We start from the raw sequence: 20,311 nt of genomic DNA, 5'->3' as shown, positions 1-20,311 counted from the left end.
CTGTGCACAGCAGGAAGAATCTCTCCTTCCTTCTCCCACACTGAACAGGACTGGCTGGCACCAGGCAGGAGGACACCAATCGGATGCAGCAACAGCCTGTCACTGTTCCCTTGTGTCCGTGGGAGATCTGAATCCACACAGATTTGATGAGTATTCAACATTCTGCATTACAGCTCGAGAATTCAATTGTTACCTCAACCTGAGTTTATATCAATTTAATTCCTATCAGTGATGTACTTGCTTGCGAGTATCTAGTGTAGAAGTTGTAATCAAAGCTCATTTACAAAACGGTACACTTGAATGGTATACTGAATGTATGTCCCTATTGGTTTGTAACTCTTCGTTATTGAATATATACCTTTTGTATTCTGCTAACCCTCACTATAAGATCTGTTATGTTTATATGCACATTTTATGTATTAATAAATGTATTGTCATGTATTAGTATTCATGCTGTCACGATTGTAGTCCCTCCCCCTTAAGGGTGCTCCGGTTCTTTCACGTCAGATTTGATTTTGTGCACCTGCCCCCTGTTTCAGCTTTCTTCCAGCCCCCCTTAAAAGCCAGACACCCACTCAGTTTGGGTCTCTGCATTGATTCCTGCATCATGTGAGCGCGGGACCTGGATGCGCCAATGAATTGAGTTATCTACTAGTGAAAATGATTTGCTGAAGTAATGAAATCCATTGCTGGTGGAAACAATGAGGGAGCATGTCTGGGAGACAGTGACTGAATCCTGGCTGGAATCAGGCTGGCTGCTAGTATTGATCTGTGGGGATCAAATGGGACACTTTAGAGTCACCTTGAAAGTGAAAATGAACAGCAACTGGACGCCTTGATAGTCAGTTAGGGGGGATTCAGCTCTCTCATTATAACTTAGCCAATAATTTCTGCTGTTATATAACAATATAGAGATTTTCAGTTTTCTTCTCATCTGTCTCCAGAAAGAATTTTGATAGTGCTAATAACCTTGGATTAGTCTGTTTTCACTTTGTTAAAGAATCTTCCTTCCGTAAGAGGACTAATTGCAACCTGTAACCTGTAAATAAAGACCTTTTCACTCCAGTTCATTTTGTTCTCAGAATATTGCTGACAACACATTGCTTACAGGAAATGGAAAGTGAAATTAAAATTCCCCTTTGCTGCTAATTGTCTATCATTTGCGATAGGAGACCTGTGTACTGAAGAGTTGTTTTACAAAGGACTGAAAAAATGTACTGTAGCAGACATTTATTTAGGTTGTGTAGGAAATTTTGTGAATATGGTGCCTTGCAAAACTATTTGGACATTTAATATTAATATTCCAAAATTTTATTAAACTTAATATCTGAGGTTAAGATATGCTATAGAAAATGTCTGCAAAAACTAAAGAGAAAAAAAATTAAATATGATGATTGACATGTATTCGGGCAGACCTGGCTACCCAGAGAACACAGAACCAGTGACCACAGCCTAGCCATGGAAACTGGACACACACAAACCTGACTGCTCAGACAGGATAGGCTCAGTGACCACAGTCTGGACACAGAAACTGGTCACAGACAGACCTGACTGTCCAGAGAGCACAAATTGTGCTCCCACTGCTAGCAGGGAGAAGCAGAGACAGAGATGCAATTTCTGCGGTACTGATGAAACACTGTACAATTGTTCCACATTGCTATCTGTGGTGTCTCCGGGGGAATAGTTTATGTAAACGAAGGTCGTACTTACACCACACTTTACTGTCCTCCGATCCGTGGCGTTTCTTCCAACAACTGTCTTCCTAATACAGTCCGTAATCCGTTCCCTTAGTCCTGATTCGTTCCGAGTTCCAAAAGTTCGTAATAAAGTCAATCCGCGATGTATCCTAAACCAGTGTCCGTAATCCAGAATCATAAACCTTTCTCCTTGCAGTCGTTCGTTAGCCCGATCCTTAACATCCACCTCTTTCCACTCTTTTCCTCCAAAACGCATTCACCTTACCGGCTTCCACCCTGTTCACTGCCTCCGGGCCACTTATATCCCGGTTCCTGATGCGTCTCAGCTGTGTCTCGTTGTCTCTTAAGGTAGACCCTTTCCATCTACTGGTCAGCCGATTCTTTTTGTCCGCCATCTCGCTAAGGTCCATCTCTAGCATTTTCAGCGTTTCATTTCGGAAGTACCTGTTAGAGATGACCCTTCCCCGTGTCCTCTTACATATCACACAGGTGTTATTCCAGTCTTTCTTAGCTGTAAAAAATGTTATGTAAATTTTTGTTTTTCCAGATATACACTGTCTATTATCTAAAGGGGTTGTTTCCCATTGTTATTGTCTATGAAATGGTCACTTCTTGTACCCTAAATGTTCCCTGAGATTCAGAGATTTTCTCATTCCTGGATTGAGCAGTGAGAATTTTTTTTCCAACTTTTAAGTTCAAATACAGAACAAACACATACAGTATAAACCTTTACAGCATTATATATCTAAAATGGTAAATATGCACGCATGAGCAAAACAAAACCAAAATAGAAAATACATTTTGCTCTGGTCAATAAAAACAACATTTTCAGTTGGAAGCTTTTCACAAGCATGTTTTTCTTCCTTTTTGTTTCTAATTGTTTCTTGCACAACATTTAAGGGAAAGAGAGATGTAGTTGTTTAATAGAGCAGTTGTATATTTCTTTCTCCTATTATGAGTGGCCCTGCCATCATTCTGCTCCGATTACTTCTTGCTATTTATGCGGCAATGGCGATTTAACAGCTCAGGCAGACTGAGTGGAGAAGAGGATCTGTGTCTTCGTAACATCTAATAGAAATTTCTCCTGGAATGTCTCTTAAGTGGTTTAATCCCATTATTTCTTACCTGAGAAATAAAGGATTCTGTCAGGAAAACACTTGAGTTAGAGAAGAGGTATTCACCCATTTTTCATATATTTTAAAGATTTTTTTTTAAAATGACAAAGTCACACACACCACAGGGAACCACCACAGGATATAGGTTGCCACAGGAAATAAGATTTTATAACTGAATCCTACAAAAAATATAAAACAGAGACCTATTGGACATTACTGTAGTTAAAGCTCACCTTAGAAATTGTTGGTGATTGGACAGCAGTCCCGAAAGTCTATTAGCTAAACTGAGACAGAATATGCAGGGTTTTCTTTTGTGTTTTTGTTGATGTTTGTTGTTCTTGTCAACAGCAGTACAGTATGTTACTTAAAATGACCGTTACATTGATTATCTTAAAAAGCAAAATACAGTCTGTATCATGTTATTTGAGGATGGATACACGACAAATAGAAAGTGAAACCGACAACCGAAACTGAGAAACTCATGAATTATTCATCTGTGGGAATGTCCCATGTTTTATACTCTGTTATACTCTGCAGAGTAGGGCAGATAAAAACAAAGTGAAAGAAAGAAGAAAGAAGAGGCGGAGGTAATGCCAATGCTAACCAAAAAAGGTTATTTAATCTCACTAAAACTGATTGGATGATGTGCTAGTGGGCAGTGAGCAGGTGTTTATTAGGAGGAAATAAAAGGATGTTAATTTTTTATCTGCTCTAAGTGAACGGAACAAGCTCACTTAGAAACAACGATAAAGCATCCTAAAGTTAACACTCTCAACTGGGTGGATGAAGAGTCAACTAAATTTAAGAACACAATTGCAGAAATAAACATTGTCCAAAATGGATTTAGACACCTTTAAAACAGAAGATCCGCTTACATGTTTAAGTGATCTCTCCAGTGAAGGTTTTAATGAACTTAATGAAAACCCAACTGCTTCGGATTTGAAAAATAAAGTGGAGCCTGGTAAGTTATTAACATTGAAGAGTATTTACAGAAAGTTAAATTTGAGATTGCCATAAAAGGTTATTAGCTGAGGTAAGACAATTGACAAGTATCAGTAATCATAGCTGTTTTTGATCCGTGATGGAAAAATCAACAGTGCTGTGCTAGTTCATTAGCACTGTATATTTAGCATTTTTACCACAGAATTTAAGCATTTAATCCATGTGCAGTTAACATGGACAGGGGTGGTGTACCAGGACACTTTGATCGCCTCATTTTAACAAGTGAATCATATTGAAGGGTTAAGGGTTAAAAGTGCTACTATATTAACTAGATGAGGATAGGAAAATAGATTTGTTTGGAACTTTGTGTGGGAATGATTAAAAATAAGCAACTCTTTTTCTTTGTCTGTGGTCTGGTAGATTTGTGCCAATGTATGCCTTGGTAGCAAAATGTCATTGTAACTGTGCTAGAAAATTATTTCTTATTTGCAGCAGTCCTTTGATTATGAAAGTTAGACAGTAACCAGAAATGATCAATTTACAGAACAGTCATTGCTGTTGTACTAATGAGAAAGGTACTGTACTCGCATTACTCAGATATTAGAAGTTGCTTTAGATGAAAAGTTTTATGAATTTTAGAAGCAGCAATCTGTTTGTCTGCTAGTCTAAGTCTCTCAGTAAGTAAGTTTGGAGCACAGAAACAAAGTTCAGGAAGTGAATGGTTCAAAATAAATCTAGAACATTTTCACAGGCAAATTGATTCCAAATTAGGTTGTTCGAGAAAAAAACTAAAATTATTAACCAAACATGTAAACTTTTATTCCATACTCAAAAGAAAACAAACACAATGCCAGCTGTGGAAACACAACGTTTTGGCTGACTGCCCTATCTTTCTTACACCCGAAGAAGGCTCCACAGTTGAATCTTTGTGTTTAGTTTCTTCTCTTTTCAGCATTGAAATAAACCTTTACTTGTTCCTTTGCAGCCTACACATGCTGACTAATTGTATTATTAAATGAAGTTTGAGAGGAATAACAGTAACATTTTAGTCTCACCCAGCTGTTTCTAAACATATTTGTTATTTAAACTAACTATTGTCACAGAAGTCAGAAGGGACAAACCGTGGAGAGGCAGGAGAGTGAAAAATACCCCATGCGAAGCACTGGAATGGGGGTTAGCCCGGGCTCAGCCGTGCAAAGAGTTCTGGAGTGACGTAAAGAAACCTATGCCCTCAGGTCATGGATGGAGCCACGACCTGGTGCTAGGCGGGTCTCAGAACATCCGAACGTCAATGCTGAGCGAAGCAGAATAAGTGACCCGGAAATATATCCCAGAGAGAGAGACACCGGAAAGAGAGCAAAGCACAGGAAGCTTGGGACAGGACAGAGAAGCTACAGAGGGCATGACAGTACCCCCCCCCCTTCATGGGCGGCTCCAGACACCCAACGAATAAATGAGCTGCACAGCACTGGGGGGAGGAAAAACCTCATTTAACTGAAAGGAAACCAGCGGAAGTCCACGGCTGAGAGCTGCCCCCTCCTCCAGGGTATAAACCTTTATTGGGTAGAGGAAGGGGGGGGGTCAGGTAGAGCTCCGGAGGCTTAAAACAAAAAAAAAGACAAGTACACAAGCACAAACCACAACAAACATAAACCTGGGAGACCGGGGTGACAACAAAAAACAGGTAGGAACCAAAAAGGGGACCAAATAGGAGGGGAAACCAGGAAATGAAAAATCAAAACACAAAAACAAAAAATAAAAAGACAAAAACCTGGGAAAAATACCACAAACTAGGCAAAACACGTTCAACATTCTATCACTGATATCGGAATGAACAACCCGAGGAGAGCCAGGCACGAAACCCGTTCACAGACATGGATGCTCAGAGTGATATCCAGCAATGAGAACAGGAAAGCAGGAAAAAAGCTCAACATTCTATCACTGATATAAAAGTGATCTACCTGAGGAGAGCCAGGCACAGGGCCCACTCACAGGCACAGAAGAATGGAATGATATCCAGCGATGATGACAGGAGGGCCAGATCAACATCCAATCACGGATCCCAGGAGAGACAACCCGAGGAAAGCCAGGTATTCAGGAGTGTATGTCGGAATGGCATAACACAGAATGACCCGCTCACAGACACGGAAGTCACGAGTAGCATCCCGAGATTAGAATAGGAGAACTGAAAAAAAAGCCCAGAGAAAAAGAAAAAACTGCGGCAAGATAAAAAAGCACTGCTGGCGGGGTCGTAGATGGGTCAGCATTCTGTCACGGATGACGGAAGGGACATACCGTGGAGAGGCAGGAGAGCGAAAAGACCCTATGGGAAGCAACAGGAACGGGGGTTAGCCCGGGCTCAGCAGTACAAAGAGTTCTGGAGTTCTGAACACCTATGATTTTAGCAGGAATTGCGAGTGCTTTGCACATGTCGAACTTCAAGTACGAACTACTACAACAGTTGTAGACATAATTCAATATCACCGGCAAAGTCCAATACCGGCAAGGTCAGAGAAAATCATGTTCACCCAAGGAATTTAGTCTTTGAATGGCTAGCAGGAAAATTCATTTATACTCCCGTTACACTGTCAGCTAAAATATGTTAAAATAACAACACAGATTTGATGGAGAACCTGACAGGAATTATTAGGTTAGCACTGTATATATGTTGATATAATGGTATATTTACTTTAATTTTATATAAATGTAAACAAACATGTTGTATAATCCATTGAAATTTTGTTGCAATTTTAAAATATGTTAGCTGAGGATGCGAGGGGGGCTATTATACCTTGTGAAACATGCAAGACAGCTGTAAAAAGGCTGGTATTTGAATAAAATTGGCGATCAAAGAAAACCACAATTCACGTGGTATTATCATCGAAATCGATGGTCAAATGAAGGATTTGAAGAAATTATGAAAAAAGCAACAGTAATAGCAGAGGAGTTTGGTTGTTGCTTTTCAATTCATTAGATTTCCGTGGAGTCGCGCTGCTACAAACAGCACGTTTGTGCCGGTTTGTGCTGTTGAAAGCAAGATGAAGTTGCAGTCACTTCCGCATGTCATGATACCATTAGATCTGATGACAAGAGCTGAAGCCCCCGGCATTTTCCAAGCCAGCAACGTGAGGAAGATCAGCCCTGTGGAAGGTAGTGTGACCAAGCTGTCTAAGATGCTGGATTTAGGCTACAGTCTTTCTCGGGCGTGGGTTTGAATCCCACCGCTGCCAAATGACACTGTTTTAAGACTTTGTTTCCTCTGATTTGCAAGACGATCAGTAAAAGAGTCTGTTGAGATGCTTCCCAAGGTGTTTAGAGATAGACTTTCTAAAAGACAGGCTGTCAGCTTAACATCAAGGATAAGAGATCACTTATGAGCCAGTGTACATGGTAGTGTGCCGGCAAGTACATTTACTATTGGCTGTGGTGGCGAGCTGCTTTTCTGTGAAACTGTCTGTGAAACTTTTACTTCTTCATGCCGAATCATCAGCAGGGGTAAAGCTTATTAAATCTTTGCGCATAGCGCTCCATCAGAAATACTTTGTCCATGTTCAAAAGCAATCTGGGGGTTGACTTCATGCTTTCACAAAGCACACCTTACAGGAAAGATTTAAATGGGGAATTGATTGTGCTTCTTAATGTTGCTCCTGTGGTTGCCTTGGTTACAATGGTGAACGTTCTTTGACGTTAGGTTCGACTTGTGCAAAACACTTACAATTCCCGCAAATATCATAGGTATTTACGTTTCACTGAGTCTAATCGACGAAATTGAAGCCGTTTTGTTATTCGGTTGTAAAACCCAAAACACTAGTAGCAGTTAGAAGTTTGCTGTGCTTCCAGGATCATTTTCAGCCTTATAAACTGGTTATCAAGCTGCTGATCACTATATTAAGCAGTTGATAGCCTGGAGCTGTTCAGACTGCTCTTGTCATTTCTTTTAATAAGAAGCACCGAACAATTTTAGAAAGCTTTTCAAGTTCTGACATAAATTTGTTTATTTCTGGTCATCAAATGAGAGACTCCAGAATATTAAAAAGTGCTTCGACCTTTAAGTCGTGGTTTTACAAACTAGGGTACTGAGGGAGTGCCCATACATGCTCTGCAATGGGGAAGAAATTGAAATTCTCATCTGTGCTGTGAAGGAGATTCTCAAATGCTTCCATCATATTGCTTTCATGCTAGGATACAAGTGTGTATAAGTGTTTGGTTTTCATTGATTCTTGTTGAAGAATTGGGGATTTACGGTGAAAGAATCAGTATCCTCGGAATGCAAAAGCTTTGCTTCTCAGCAATCGTAAGGATCCCGAAGACAGGTCTATGTAGAGCAGTGTGATGATTTGTATTAAAAAGACACCGAGTGCTCAAGGTGACACCTTCCTTTACTATTGAAACTTTGAATCTTAGGAGTACATTTAGAAAGTACAGAAAGAACAGTTGTGTTAAAGCATTTTACGGTGAGTGACGCAGTGGAAGCGTTCAGGTCACATAACCCAGACATATATGGGTCAAATTCATCCTCTGCTATGCTCGGTTCATGAGCACACCCTAGATTCACTGAAATGTGAGAGAAGACTCCCTTTCCCTGTGTTTATTAATGCTCCGTTTTGAGTTTCTCTCTTCGCTTCACACTTATGGTACTCTCTAATCTTTAATAATATCCTGAAAGGGAAAGAAACAGAGGCACATTTAGATAGCCTTTGCTTTGTGAATTAAGAACTGTTTGGGGTGTCTGTAATCAAGGCACGATTTTACGGTAAAGTATGTATTCAAATGTGTAAGACCGAAATATAAAAGCTGCACCACAGTGTACTGTACTGTGTAACTGTTCTGCATTTTTAAGATCTGCAGTTTTCTACGCATCTTGGATTCTTTTCATTTCTTTTAATTGAATGTCTTCTTGGATTTCTTACTCGCCCGCTTGATTTGTAATATGCGCATCAAACCTCCCCACTGAATAAAACAGCTTCATGTGCCACAGCATTCCACAGTAAATAAGGTTTGCACCATGTATTATGCAACCCCGAATGAAATATTTAAGTGTTGGCTCCAATGTGAGGAATTTAATGAAACCTGAAAAAGAAATGCATACAGAAAATGTCAGCAATTCAAAGCATGTAGGCAGCATGAATAAAACAATGCAGAGCTCAGTAAAAATAATCTGAAGCTGTAATTCCCTTTATATCCTGAGCAGTGCGCTCTGACACGGTGGCTGTGCAGAAGAAAATGAGAAATCCCAAACTTTACCCACCTCATTGCTGTTACTGCTACTCCTGCTTCAGGAGCTTTAAGATTCTCCTGACATCTGATTGTCTTGCATCTAACATTAAGAGAATTTCTCTGCTGGCCACGAGACGCTAACTTGCAACTTTCCAGGCACAGGCACAGATCCCTAGCCACCGCACCACCCCATATATTATAGATGGTACTACAGCGCTGAGCTCACTCTGGTGCAGTACAGCAATGTGAGAGGAAGGGCAGTAACGCAATGGATAACGCAGATCAAAAGATTGTAGGTTCATCTCCTGCTTGACTCGTGTTGCTTTTAAACCTATCAGGCTCCTCAGTAATAAATGTCCTCTGTGTAAGTGAACTGCACCTGAGAGCTATAGAACGACACATTGGGTCAATTGCAACAAACTTTCGAAAGGAGCACACAGCTGCGGACTAGTTTACACGGTTCTATCTAGAGATCATCTCCAGCTCTGAGCTCAATTGCAACGAAAAACCATGTGGAACAAACCTGGAGAGCAGCTGAATTTATGCTCCGGTTTCAGCACTTTTGTTTTTTTCTAATTAACACTAACTGCAGGGGTTCTGAATCAAAACTTTTCAATTATTCTGATCAATGTGTTAATATGTAGGTCATTATTGTTATTTTTTCAGTCTCGTTCAAGTATATAACTGGAAATGGATATTTTAATTTAGTTATTTCCAATTCAACAACAGCATATATTTTAAAATATTGCAGATGTGGGTAAGTTTGCTCTCAAAAGCAGGAAACTTAGAACAGGACTTAACTTCCGCATTCAATTTATTGATGATTCTTTGATACGCACTGAACCTTTTTATTTTTAGCTTGAACAGAGAAAGCTATAAATGGGCCTGAATCAAGTATTCAGAATCACGTGGATCAGAAAATTGTAGATCTGACTCCTGCCTGGCTTGTCAATCGGGCTCCTCAGTAATAAATGTCCTTTATGTAAGGGAACTGCATCTGACAGCTATAGAACCACACATTGGGTCAATTGGGTCAAACTTTTGAAAGGAGCACACAGCTGCGGACTAGTTAACCAGGTGTTAACCATACTGTCTGGAGATCATCTCCAGCTCTGAGCTCAATTGCAACGAAAAACCGTGCAGAGCAAAGCTGGAAAACAGCTGAACTTGTGCTCAGGTTGCAGCACTGTTGTTTTTCTAATTAACACTAACTGCAGGGGTTCAGAATCATAGCTTTTCAATTATTCTGGTCAGTATGTTAATATGTAGGATATGAGGTATGTGGGTATATGTAATATCATAATCTTTTTTTTTGTCTGTCCAAGTATATAACTGGATATTGTCGATAATTTAGTTATTTCCAATTAATTATTCCATATATTTTAAAATATTGCAGATCTGGGTAAGTTTGCTCACAAAAGCAAGAAACTTAGAACGGGACTTATACAAAGAGACTTTGTTTATGTTTTTTTTTCTTATACTACATTGACCCGATGGTGTGCTTAAGTCTTCCATAAAATGTCCATAGAAGAGAAGGGTTTTGCTGCATTAACTTTTGGGTTATGGGCCCAGCACGCGTCAGATGCGCCACTCTGCTGTGTGATGAGAGTGTCAACACAACTGTTCTTTCTATGCCTCTTAAAAGTACACCTGAGATGAAAAGTTGCAATGGTAAAAGATGTCACATTAAGCACTTGGTGTTCTTTAGTACAGATCTTCACACTGTGCTCTACATAGACATGCCTTCAAGATCGCTGAGAAACAGAGCTCCTGCTTTCCGACACTACTGATTCTTTAATTGTAAATCATCAATTCTTCAACAAGAATCGGTGAATAGAAACCCAAACACATATTCACATCAGTGTCCTAGTCTAATAACATTATGATGTAAGCATTAATGAATCTGTGTGATCTTGTGTTATTTTTCTTACCATAAGAACCATAAAATTGTTTCCAAACTCGTCGGGATCGCAGGGAGTAAATTCAGATTAATCCATTGGGATTGTACTGGATTTGATTGAGATTTTGAAATGTTCCTTGCAAAGTTATTCAATTTTGCTTGAACTTTTAATAAAAAGGTGATCTGGAACTTCTTAGCTTAAGATCTCTAATGTTGCTGTCACTAAACTTGGACGTGATGTTCCAAAGTTGTGTAGTGTGATTTTATTCTTCAAGAATTCTCGCTGTGTGAGCCTTTACTGTGACATGAGATTTCGTTTACATTATCTACATGGAGTATGTATGAGTACATATGATTATGAGTAAATATAGTGAAATATAAACATATCAAATGCAGATGAACATTACAACAAGAAATCATGTTAAAATCTCATGGTAAACCAAGGTTTGAGTTTTACAACTTCAAGTACAACAATTTCATTACAAAAAGAGCAGGATGAAGACATTAAACACAAAACAGACACATTAAAATACAGAATCAGGTATTTAAATTGCCACCTGGGCAGAAATGTTACTGGGTGTTAACAGGTGAGAACAGTCCTGTGACACATCATTCATTCTGACAATGGAGCAGCAGGAGGTGAAACTCTGGACAGAAACTGCAGACAATGGAGCAGCAGGAGGTGAGACTGCAGACAAGGTAAAGGAGCAGGTAAAGGTTTATTCCATAGTGAAAATAAAAGAGACACAATGTTTTGGCTTTGGTGCCTCCTTCATGTATGAGGGACAGCTGATAAATCAAACAAAAGAACAAAAGACGGGAGTGGAGAGGAGACGAGCAGGAGAGAAAGAGCATCAGCACTCAGGTGGTGTGAAGTCAATGAGACGGAGCTGGAGAGCTGTCCTCACACTGGCAATACCAGCTAACAGCTCTGACCTCTCAGTCACTCTGCTCCTCTGGACAACTGAGACAATGACAGTTTACAACTGCTCTTTCTGTCAGAATGCTGCTGGTTTGTCAGAGAGCTGCAAAATGTTAAATGTTGACAAAAAATGCTTCATTCAAATCACAGTCTTTTAGGGACTTTTTTTTTCTTATTCCATCAACATTGCAGTCTTTTTCTGAAAAATGAAACAAAGGATTACTATAAATTATAGAAATCATAAATTATAATAAAACCAACCTTTATTATGAATACAGATATAAAACTATCTATTGTAATCAGAAATATAATTTGTCTAACTAATTAAATGCCATAAAGCCCATAGAACTAATGGATGCACAGAACATGTAGTATGGTGTACTTAGATTATCAGAAGGTTTTTGACCTACTTTCCATTTAACATTTTCTGTTTAAAAAAATATTTTCAATACCTGATCTCTTGGATGTCTTGGAGATATCAAACCAATTGGCAACAGGAATTGTTCACATTACCGTCTATTAGCAGACATTGTTTAGATATGAATCCATTACATTAAAAGTTTGATCCCTTTATTTCAATACACGTTTAAGTGCTGTTATTTATTTCAATACAGGCGAAGGATCTGGAAATATATGAAAATAGAACATATATATATATATTTGTACGTATATATATATGTGTATATTGTATGTACATATATTTGTAAACTATGCTACATTTTTTTTCATTGTATATTCAACAAGATACAACATACTGAAAGTCCTTCACGTGAAGTGCATAGCAACAATCACTAAGGAAGTGCGTCATGTGGCAGGATGTAGGAGGAGTGATCGCTCAGTTCCTGTTCCTGCTTCAAGTGTGAGTTCAAACTCTTGCAATCATATAGACCCGTAGGTGCGTAGGAGTGTTTTTCATTTCAGTATCAGCACAGCACTCTCTCTGTATTTGTGATCAACTTTGGTTAAATATGACAATTTTACTGTTCAATCTGGAAACTGAGCTTCACTCTTTCATGGAGATTTTGCTCAAATCGATCGTGTATGAAGTTTCACGAGTGTTTCGAAGCAGGATTTCTGACTCTGAGGAGATTGAAAACAAACTCCGCAGCATCTCCAAGATACTGGTAAGACGGGCCGTGTTTAAAATCACACAGTGTGTGGAGGACAGTGTCGGGAGTGAAATGGCGCAGCTGAAGAAGGAAAACGAGAGCCTGAAGTGGAGATTGCAGCTGTGCGAGAAGGATTCGGGAGCAGGAGGAGATCAGGGTACCCAGACGCTTCCCTGTGAAGTCCCTGCAGGAATAAAAGAAGAAATGGACACGAAACTGCAGCTCTCAGGTCAGTGAGGTGACTTGTATGTAGTCAGGGTGTGTGTGAGTTTAAAAACAGTGTCTTTAACTTCCTCACTGGTGAGAGTATAGTGGAGAGAGGCAGAGTGAAGTGGTAAAGACTTGTGTGATGTAACAACGGGATTCTTAACTGGAAACTGAACTGTTTTGTCTGGTTACAGTGTTTCACTGAATCAGATAATAATACAATGTAATTAAGAAAGAAGACTTATGTGTATATATATATATTGTTTTTACGTTTTATTGATTTATATTATTATATGTATACTAATGATTGTGTATACAAAATAATTTTAATTGGTTTAAGTATTGCAGTCCTCCAGGGCCTGTGTCTGTATTAACTAATCTCAATGCAGTCTTAATGTACTGTAGTGTCCAGTCAGTGTGTGTAATTAACCTCCCTTTCTCTCAGTGCAGTGTTAATGTACTGGAGTGTCCAGTCAGTGTGTTTGGATCAACCCCTCATTTTCTTTCAGTGCACTGTTAGTGTAAATGTAATGTACTTGTGATATTATTACAGTAGACTTACTTTTTCACGGTAGTTAGGTTTGTAACATAGCTTGTATATCTAAAATCGCCTATAATCAGAACACCCCTTTATACCCACTTATTCCCCTCTGCTTAAACAACCCAAATCGATTGGGAGTCTACTAGTACATGCATGTATGTAGTTTAAAGTATAATAAAAACAGTGATACAGCTTAACTTCTCTTGACTTGCCTTTCCTCTTTGTACTTGTCATATCGATGGTGATGCTGCATGATAACTAGTGACTAGTTCCCAAATAAGGAACTCAGCTGCGTGTATAAGAGTTGAACTTTTTATGTTTCCCACATTCTTTACATTTTTATTTACAGTATTTGAATTTTTTTGTTCACCACTAAATGGCTATACATGAATTTGTGTAAAAATGTTACGTAAAGTACTTGTCTGCTGTAGTTTTAATCCCTTTTCACGTTATCTGTGTTAAAAGAGATTAAATGTGTTTGAATCTTTGATGTATATCAAGTTTGGAAAATTAGTTTTTAAAACTTAAATTACATAATAATAATAATAATTGCTTACACTTATATAGCGCTTTTCTGGACACTCCACTCAAAGCGCTTTACAGGTAATGGGGACTCCCCTCCACCACCACCAATGTGCAGCATCCACCTGGATGATGCGACGGCAGCCATAGTGCGCCAGAACGCTCACCACACATTAGCTATCAGTGGGGAGGAGAGCAGAGTAATGTAGCCAATTCATAGAGGGGGATTATTAGGAGGCCATGATTAGTAAGGGCCAATTGGAAATTTGTTCAGGACACCGGGGTTACACCCCTACTCTTTTCGAGAAGCGCCCTGGGATATTTAATGACCACAGAGAGTCAGGACCTCGGTTTTACGTCTCATCCGAAGGACGGCGCCTGTTTACAGTATAGTGTCCCCGTCACTATACTGGGGCATTAGGACCCACATGGACCGCAGGGTGGGCGCCCCCCGCTGGCCCCACTAACATGCTACTAAATAATATCTTTGCTATCTCAAGTTTAAAATGTAAGCTACTTTTTGCGTGGATAGTACTTCCTTTTGAGCGCTACTCTAAGCTCGTATTAAAGTTCAGGGCTAAATACTAGATCACATGGCCTCAGCTGTCATTATTATGCTGATTATACTCAAATATACATCCATACCAAACCTGACGCTAATGTGGCTGTCTCTTTTCTATCTAATTACATCTCTGACATAAAAACTAGGATGACTCAAAATTTCCTTTATCTTAACTGTGACAAGACTGAAGTCATGCTTATTGGAACCCCCCCCCCCCCCATCAACTTTGTAAAGCCAATCCTGTAACCCTATCTGTAGATGGTTCTGTACTTGAGCTTCAGTCTAAATTGGAAAAACTTGGGGATGATATTTGACTCAGGCTTGACATTTGACCAACGTGTGCAACATATTGTCAAAACTTCTTTCTTTCGCCTCAAAAATATTGCTCAACTACACCCTATATTATCGTTAACTGTGGCTGAAAAGTTTTTTCTTCTTCCAAATCGACCACTATAACGCTCTGCTCTCTGGGGTTTCTAAATCCACATTGAACAAACTATGTCCAAAATTCGGCAGCCAGAATCCTGACCAGGTCTAGTACAAGTGTTCACATTACTCCTATCCTGGAGTCCTTGCACTGGCTTCCTGTCAAGTTTCGTGTCAACTTAAAATTCCTCCTGCTCACCTATAAGTCTCTGCTTGGCTTGGCACCTCAGTACCTGTCTGAGTTATTATCGCTCTACTCCCCACCTCGCAACCTTCTCTCTTCTGTTTCTGGTCTCCTATCTGTCCCCCGGTCCGTCTACACTCTATGAATGAAAGGCCCTTCTGTTATGCCCTAAACTCTGGAACTCTATCCCCAGGGATATCAGAGAGTCACCTTCTCTAAACTCCTTTAAATCCAGACTCAAAACTTTCTTCTTTAGAAGAGCCTTTATTTACCTGTTCTTTACCCATCTGCTCCTACTGTATTTTGTACCACAATCTGCTGTCTCCTAAAACAGTGTTTTCTCATCATGCTTATATTGTGTTTTTTGTTGTTGTTGTTGTTGTTGTTGGCATTATGTAAAGCACTTTGAGAAGATTTTTATTATTATTATTATTATTATTTTTATTATTATTATTATTATTATAAAGGTCTTGTTTTCTTGTCCTGTGTTTACAGGCTCAGAGGCCAGTGCTCTCCCTGATGCTGGGGAAAGGGCTCCTCTTGAACAGCAGCACAGTGAGGAGGAGTGGGGCTCCAATCTGATGCAGGAAACAGAGCTCACTGTTGCAGAAGGGAAAGAGACACTCAGTGAGCAGCACACAGAGGGCAGACAGAGTGTCGAAGATCTGGACTCTGTGCCCATGATGAAGATAGAACCTGAGCGTGAGACACCTGGACTCTTAATATTTACGGAGAAGATTAATCATCTGGATGCCAAGAATATTGCAGAACATTGTAATGAACTTTACTGCATCACTGTACATGAACTCAAAGAAGAACTGAGTGAGTTTAATGTTAAAGAGCAGGACATGGAGCCCCAGTTGATTCACACTGCTGACCAGCACACTGAAGGACACAATGGAGAAAACAAATCTCAGTTTCAGGACACAGAGCAAGACCATTCCATGGAGCATTTGCAGAATAAGAGACCACAGCATGATCAGAGGATGAGGAAGAATCACTCAAGGCTTTCCTCAGATGGAGTGGACAAACTGCCGTTATGGCACAGGGAGGAGCAGCGTTTCTGTCAGTCTAGCAAATCAAAACCCGACCAGCACCTTCAAACAGGAGAGAGACCTTTCAGCTGCAGTCAGTGTGGGAAGAGTTTTAGTCACTCATGCGTCTTAAAAAGACACCAGCGCATTCACACAGGAGAGAGACCATTCAGCTGCAGTCAGTGTGGGAAGAGTTTTAGTCATTTGCACCTCTTAAAACGACATCAGCACATTCACACAGGAGAGAGACCATTCAGCTGCAGTCACTGTGGGAAGAGTTTTAGTCAGTCAGGTACCTTAAAAACCCACCAGCGCATTCACACAGGAGAGAGACCATTCAGCTGCAGTCAGTGTGGTAGGAGTTTTAGTCAGTCAGGTCACTTAAAAACGCATCAGCATATTCATGCAGGAGAGAGACCATTCAGCTGCAGTCAGTGTGGTAGGAGTTTTAGTCAGTCAGGTCACTTAAAAACACACCAGCATATTCACACAGGAGAGAGACCATTCAGCTGCAGTCAGAGTGGGAAGAGTTTTAATGACTGAATCACCTGAAGAGCTCACCAGCGCATAAAATAAGATCACTTTATTGGCCGTATACAATTTCGTGTATTAGGTATTCACAACATGCTCACCATGAGGCCTGCAGATAGGGAGAGAAGCTTGGTGTCAGAGCACAGGATCAGCTCTTTGTACAGCATGCCTGGAGCTATCAGGATTAAGGGCTTTGTTCAGGGGTCCAATAGAGTAATATTTCCCTGTCAATTGAGGAATTTGAAATGGCAATCTTCCACCCACAGACATAGATCCTTAACCACAGAGCCACCAGACTACCCTTAATTTCACAGGAGAGATACCTTTCAGCTGCAGTCAGTGTGGAAAGGGTTTTAGTGATTCAAATACCTTAAAAGCCAACCAGCATACTCACACAGGAGACCTTTAGAATCCACCAATGCAGTCACACAGGAGCGAGTTAGTTCAGCTACAGTTAGTATGGGAAGTGTTTTATCCAGTCAGGCGACTTAAAAACACACCAATTTAGTCACCAGTTTTCCACTGAAATCTCTATTCGTTGAAGTAGGTAGCTGCGTTAGTATGTGACATTCGTTAAAGCTTCCACAGCCGACACATTGTGTTTTCTTTCTTCACTTTTCAGCATAGAATAAGCCTTTACTTGTTCCTAAAATGTCTATTTGTTATAGTCTCTTTGTAGTCACCCACTTTTGATTTAGTCTAGTCAACTAAATTTTGACTGTTATTACCCTTACTTATGGGTGATTAGAACAGAATTAGTTTTAATCATGCCATTTACTTTTTTGTGTATAATAAAATGTATAAAGTTTTTAGTTTTATTCAGTTTTAAAATGAATTAAGTCTAAATTGATTTCTTTATTTCTGTTTGGTCTTGGAATGTTAAGTTTAGTCCTGTTTAATTTCCAATTAAGACTGTTCTCATTGGATAGGCTTGTAATTGTGTAACATCTTTTAACTTACATTTTACATTTTGAGCAAGAAATTTGTATAAAACAGATTAGGTTCCTTAACTGTAACTCTTAAGAAAAAAAGTCCCACATCTGATTAAAATCTACCAAAAAGCTCAAAGTCTTTGTTGCACAATCTACATTTTATTTACCCCCAGAGAGAATACATATCAAATACAAGAAATATGTATGCAATAAAGGATAAATAATGAGGAAACAGAGATATTATATGAATCTCTCTTAATAAGAAAATCTATTTTGGCACCATTACTAATCCATATTTTTATGTTTTTTAACAGTTTTTTTCAATGCATTTTTTTTTAAACCAGACAGGACCCGCAATATATATACACTTTAACAGCCACATAAACTAAATGCAATTAAACATTATTAAACATTATTTTCTGATGACCTCGTATGAATATGATTTGCAGTTCCTGCCAGACGTTTTGGTCATCCCTACCTTAGTGAGCATCTTTGCTTTTCTCTCAAATACAACATTCACTCCACAAAGAAGATAGATTATAAAACTTCACACATTTTCCAAAGCTTTTAATAGTGGTGTCACCCTGGAGGCATGGATTTGATTCTCACCCATGATAAAGAGCTTGGTTCTTCTAGTATGGTGCAAATGAGAATGGCACTACAATATACTATATACTATATACACTACTATATAGGTAATGCATTGACATATGCACTTACACACAAAATGTCCCATTCCTATCCTGTATGCTTAATAGGAGTGAAGGGATTCCTGGTTTCTCGTACAAATATATCTTGACCACCACAGAACAGATACCCATGTAGCTGATTCAAGATTCAACGCCTCACATCTTCGGCACATTCTTTGTTCTCTGGAGGTTGTTATGATCAATAATGAACTTGTTTAGGGGAAAAAATAATCAAATACATTGGTAGATGTTCTAAAAGCATTTAGGAGTTTTTGAAATAGCCATCAGAAAATGACAGAAATGGAAAATTATGTACGCTTTCTCACACTGCATGAAAGATTGAAATCTGATGGGAGAAAAGCTACCAGTCTCGTTGTCGGGAAATGGAACCCCGGTCTCCCATGAGATATATGGGGATGGTCACAACTATATGAACAAGGGGTGCTTGCTGCTAGGAGCCATTTCCTCTTATGGCTATTATTATTTTTTCATGTTTCAGCTTTTATTTTCGTTTTTTCCAGATTAGCACAAGAAAAGAGGTTTCCATCCATGCCTTTCTCACTCCTCCTCTTCCATTGTCACAGCTTCTCCTCGTGCACTACCAACACCTATGGAGATGGTTCTTTCAGTTTTACTAATTAGGTTTTCAAAGGCTGGAAGTTAGAAGACCGGAGGTTGTGAGGTGGGGAGTAGGGCAATAATAGCTCAAACTGGTACTGAGGTGCCAAGCCATGCAGAGCCTTATAGCTGAGCATGAGGATTTTGAAGTCAACATGAAGCAAGAGCAAGGACTACAGGACAGGAGTAATGCAATTACTTGCTTGACCAGGTCTAGTGCTAATTCCTCCCTTGTGGCCTCGGGTTCATTTTCGATTGTTGACTCTGAAGAAGTCCTCTATTTGACTTGATCAAAGTCGATCGCTAGAGGATTTCGAAAGGTTGAATCAAAATTACACAGGATGCTGGGGAGACTTGAACCCACAATTTGTAAATTGTAGAAACATTTTATTATTCCATACTTTCCTCTGCAGTCAGGCCACTTCCACTTCAACTACATCCGGAAACGGAGATTGTTTTGAAAACACGAGAGTAAAGGGACACTGCACGTCTGGAGAACATCACATCTGAGTTTAAGGACAGTAACATCAGAGATTGGAAGTTTTTTATTATAGGATCAAGAAAGTCTGAATACCTTTGCAAGAAGTATTTCAGAATCTCAGTCAAATCCAGTATGATTGCTGCACAGATCTGCATTCTACAATTAGAATACTGTTTATCTGTTGAATCAAACACGCCGCATAAAGCATTTCTAAAACAGGAGAGATCGTTTTGGAATGCATCTTCCTGTAAAAAAAAAAGGTGTGAAAGCCTGCTCCACAGAAGAACTATATCCAGAGGTGCCAAAGAAGTCAAGGTTTCACCACGCGAAAGAAAGCATCTCAGAAAACAAAGTTGCAGTCGCTTCCACGCATCATAACACCACTAGGTCAGACAACAAGAGTTGAAGAGGTGCTGTCGAGAGTAACGCGGCCGAGCGCTTTAAGGAGCTGGATTAAAGCTCCAAGTTCTTTGGGGGCATCTGTTGGAATCACACAGCTGCTGCTTATCTACTTGTTAAGAATCACTTCTTTTGTTGTTGCTGTCTCCAGGCGATGTAAATCAGATTCAGAAAAAAATAATTTGAACAACAATAATAATCACATTTGAGCGTGTTTTACTCCTCTTCTTCATGCAATTTGTACTCAAAGGTTTATAGTTTTTTTGTTCTGAATTTGAACATT

General features: G+C 39.5%; 2 protein-coding genes across 2 annotated transcripts in view; both read left to right on the top strand.

The window, feature by feature from the left end:
- LOC138242657 (zona pellucida sperm-binding protein 3-like) overlaps nt 1-20,311 on the top strand; it is a 197,537-nt gene that overhangs the window by 53,598 nt on the left and 123,628 nt on the right. The window lies entirely within an intron of this gene.
- Nucleotides 12,659-17,970, top strand: LOC138242701 (zinc finger protein 892-like). Its single transcript, XM_069198261.1, has 2 exons — nt 12,659-13,131; nt 15,840-17,970. Exons 1-2 carry the CDS (start codon nt 12,762-12,764, stop codon nt 16,919-16,921), a joined length of 1,452 nt encoding a protein of 483 aa, XP_069054362.1. The 5' UTR covers nt 12,659-12,761; the 3' UTR covers nt 16,922-17,970.

This window comes from Lepisosteus oculatus, chromosome 14 (genome assembly GCF_040954835.1).
Source record: "Lepisosteus oculatus isolate fLepOcu1 chromosome 14, fLepOcu1.hap2, whole genome shotgun sequence".
Lineage (NCBI taxonomy): Eukaryota > Metazoa > Chordata > Actinopteri > Semionotiformes > Lepisosteidae > Lepisosteus > Lepisosteus oculatus.
Note: the sequence above shows the minus strand (reverse complement) of the source record. Positions and strands in the feature narration are given on the sequence as shown.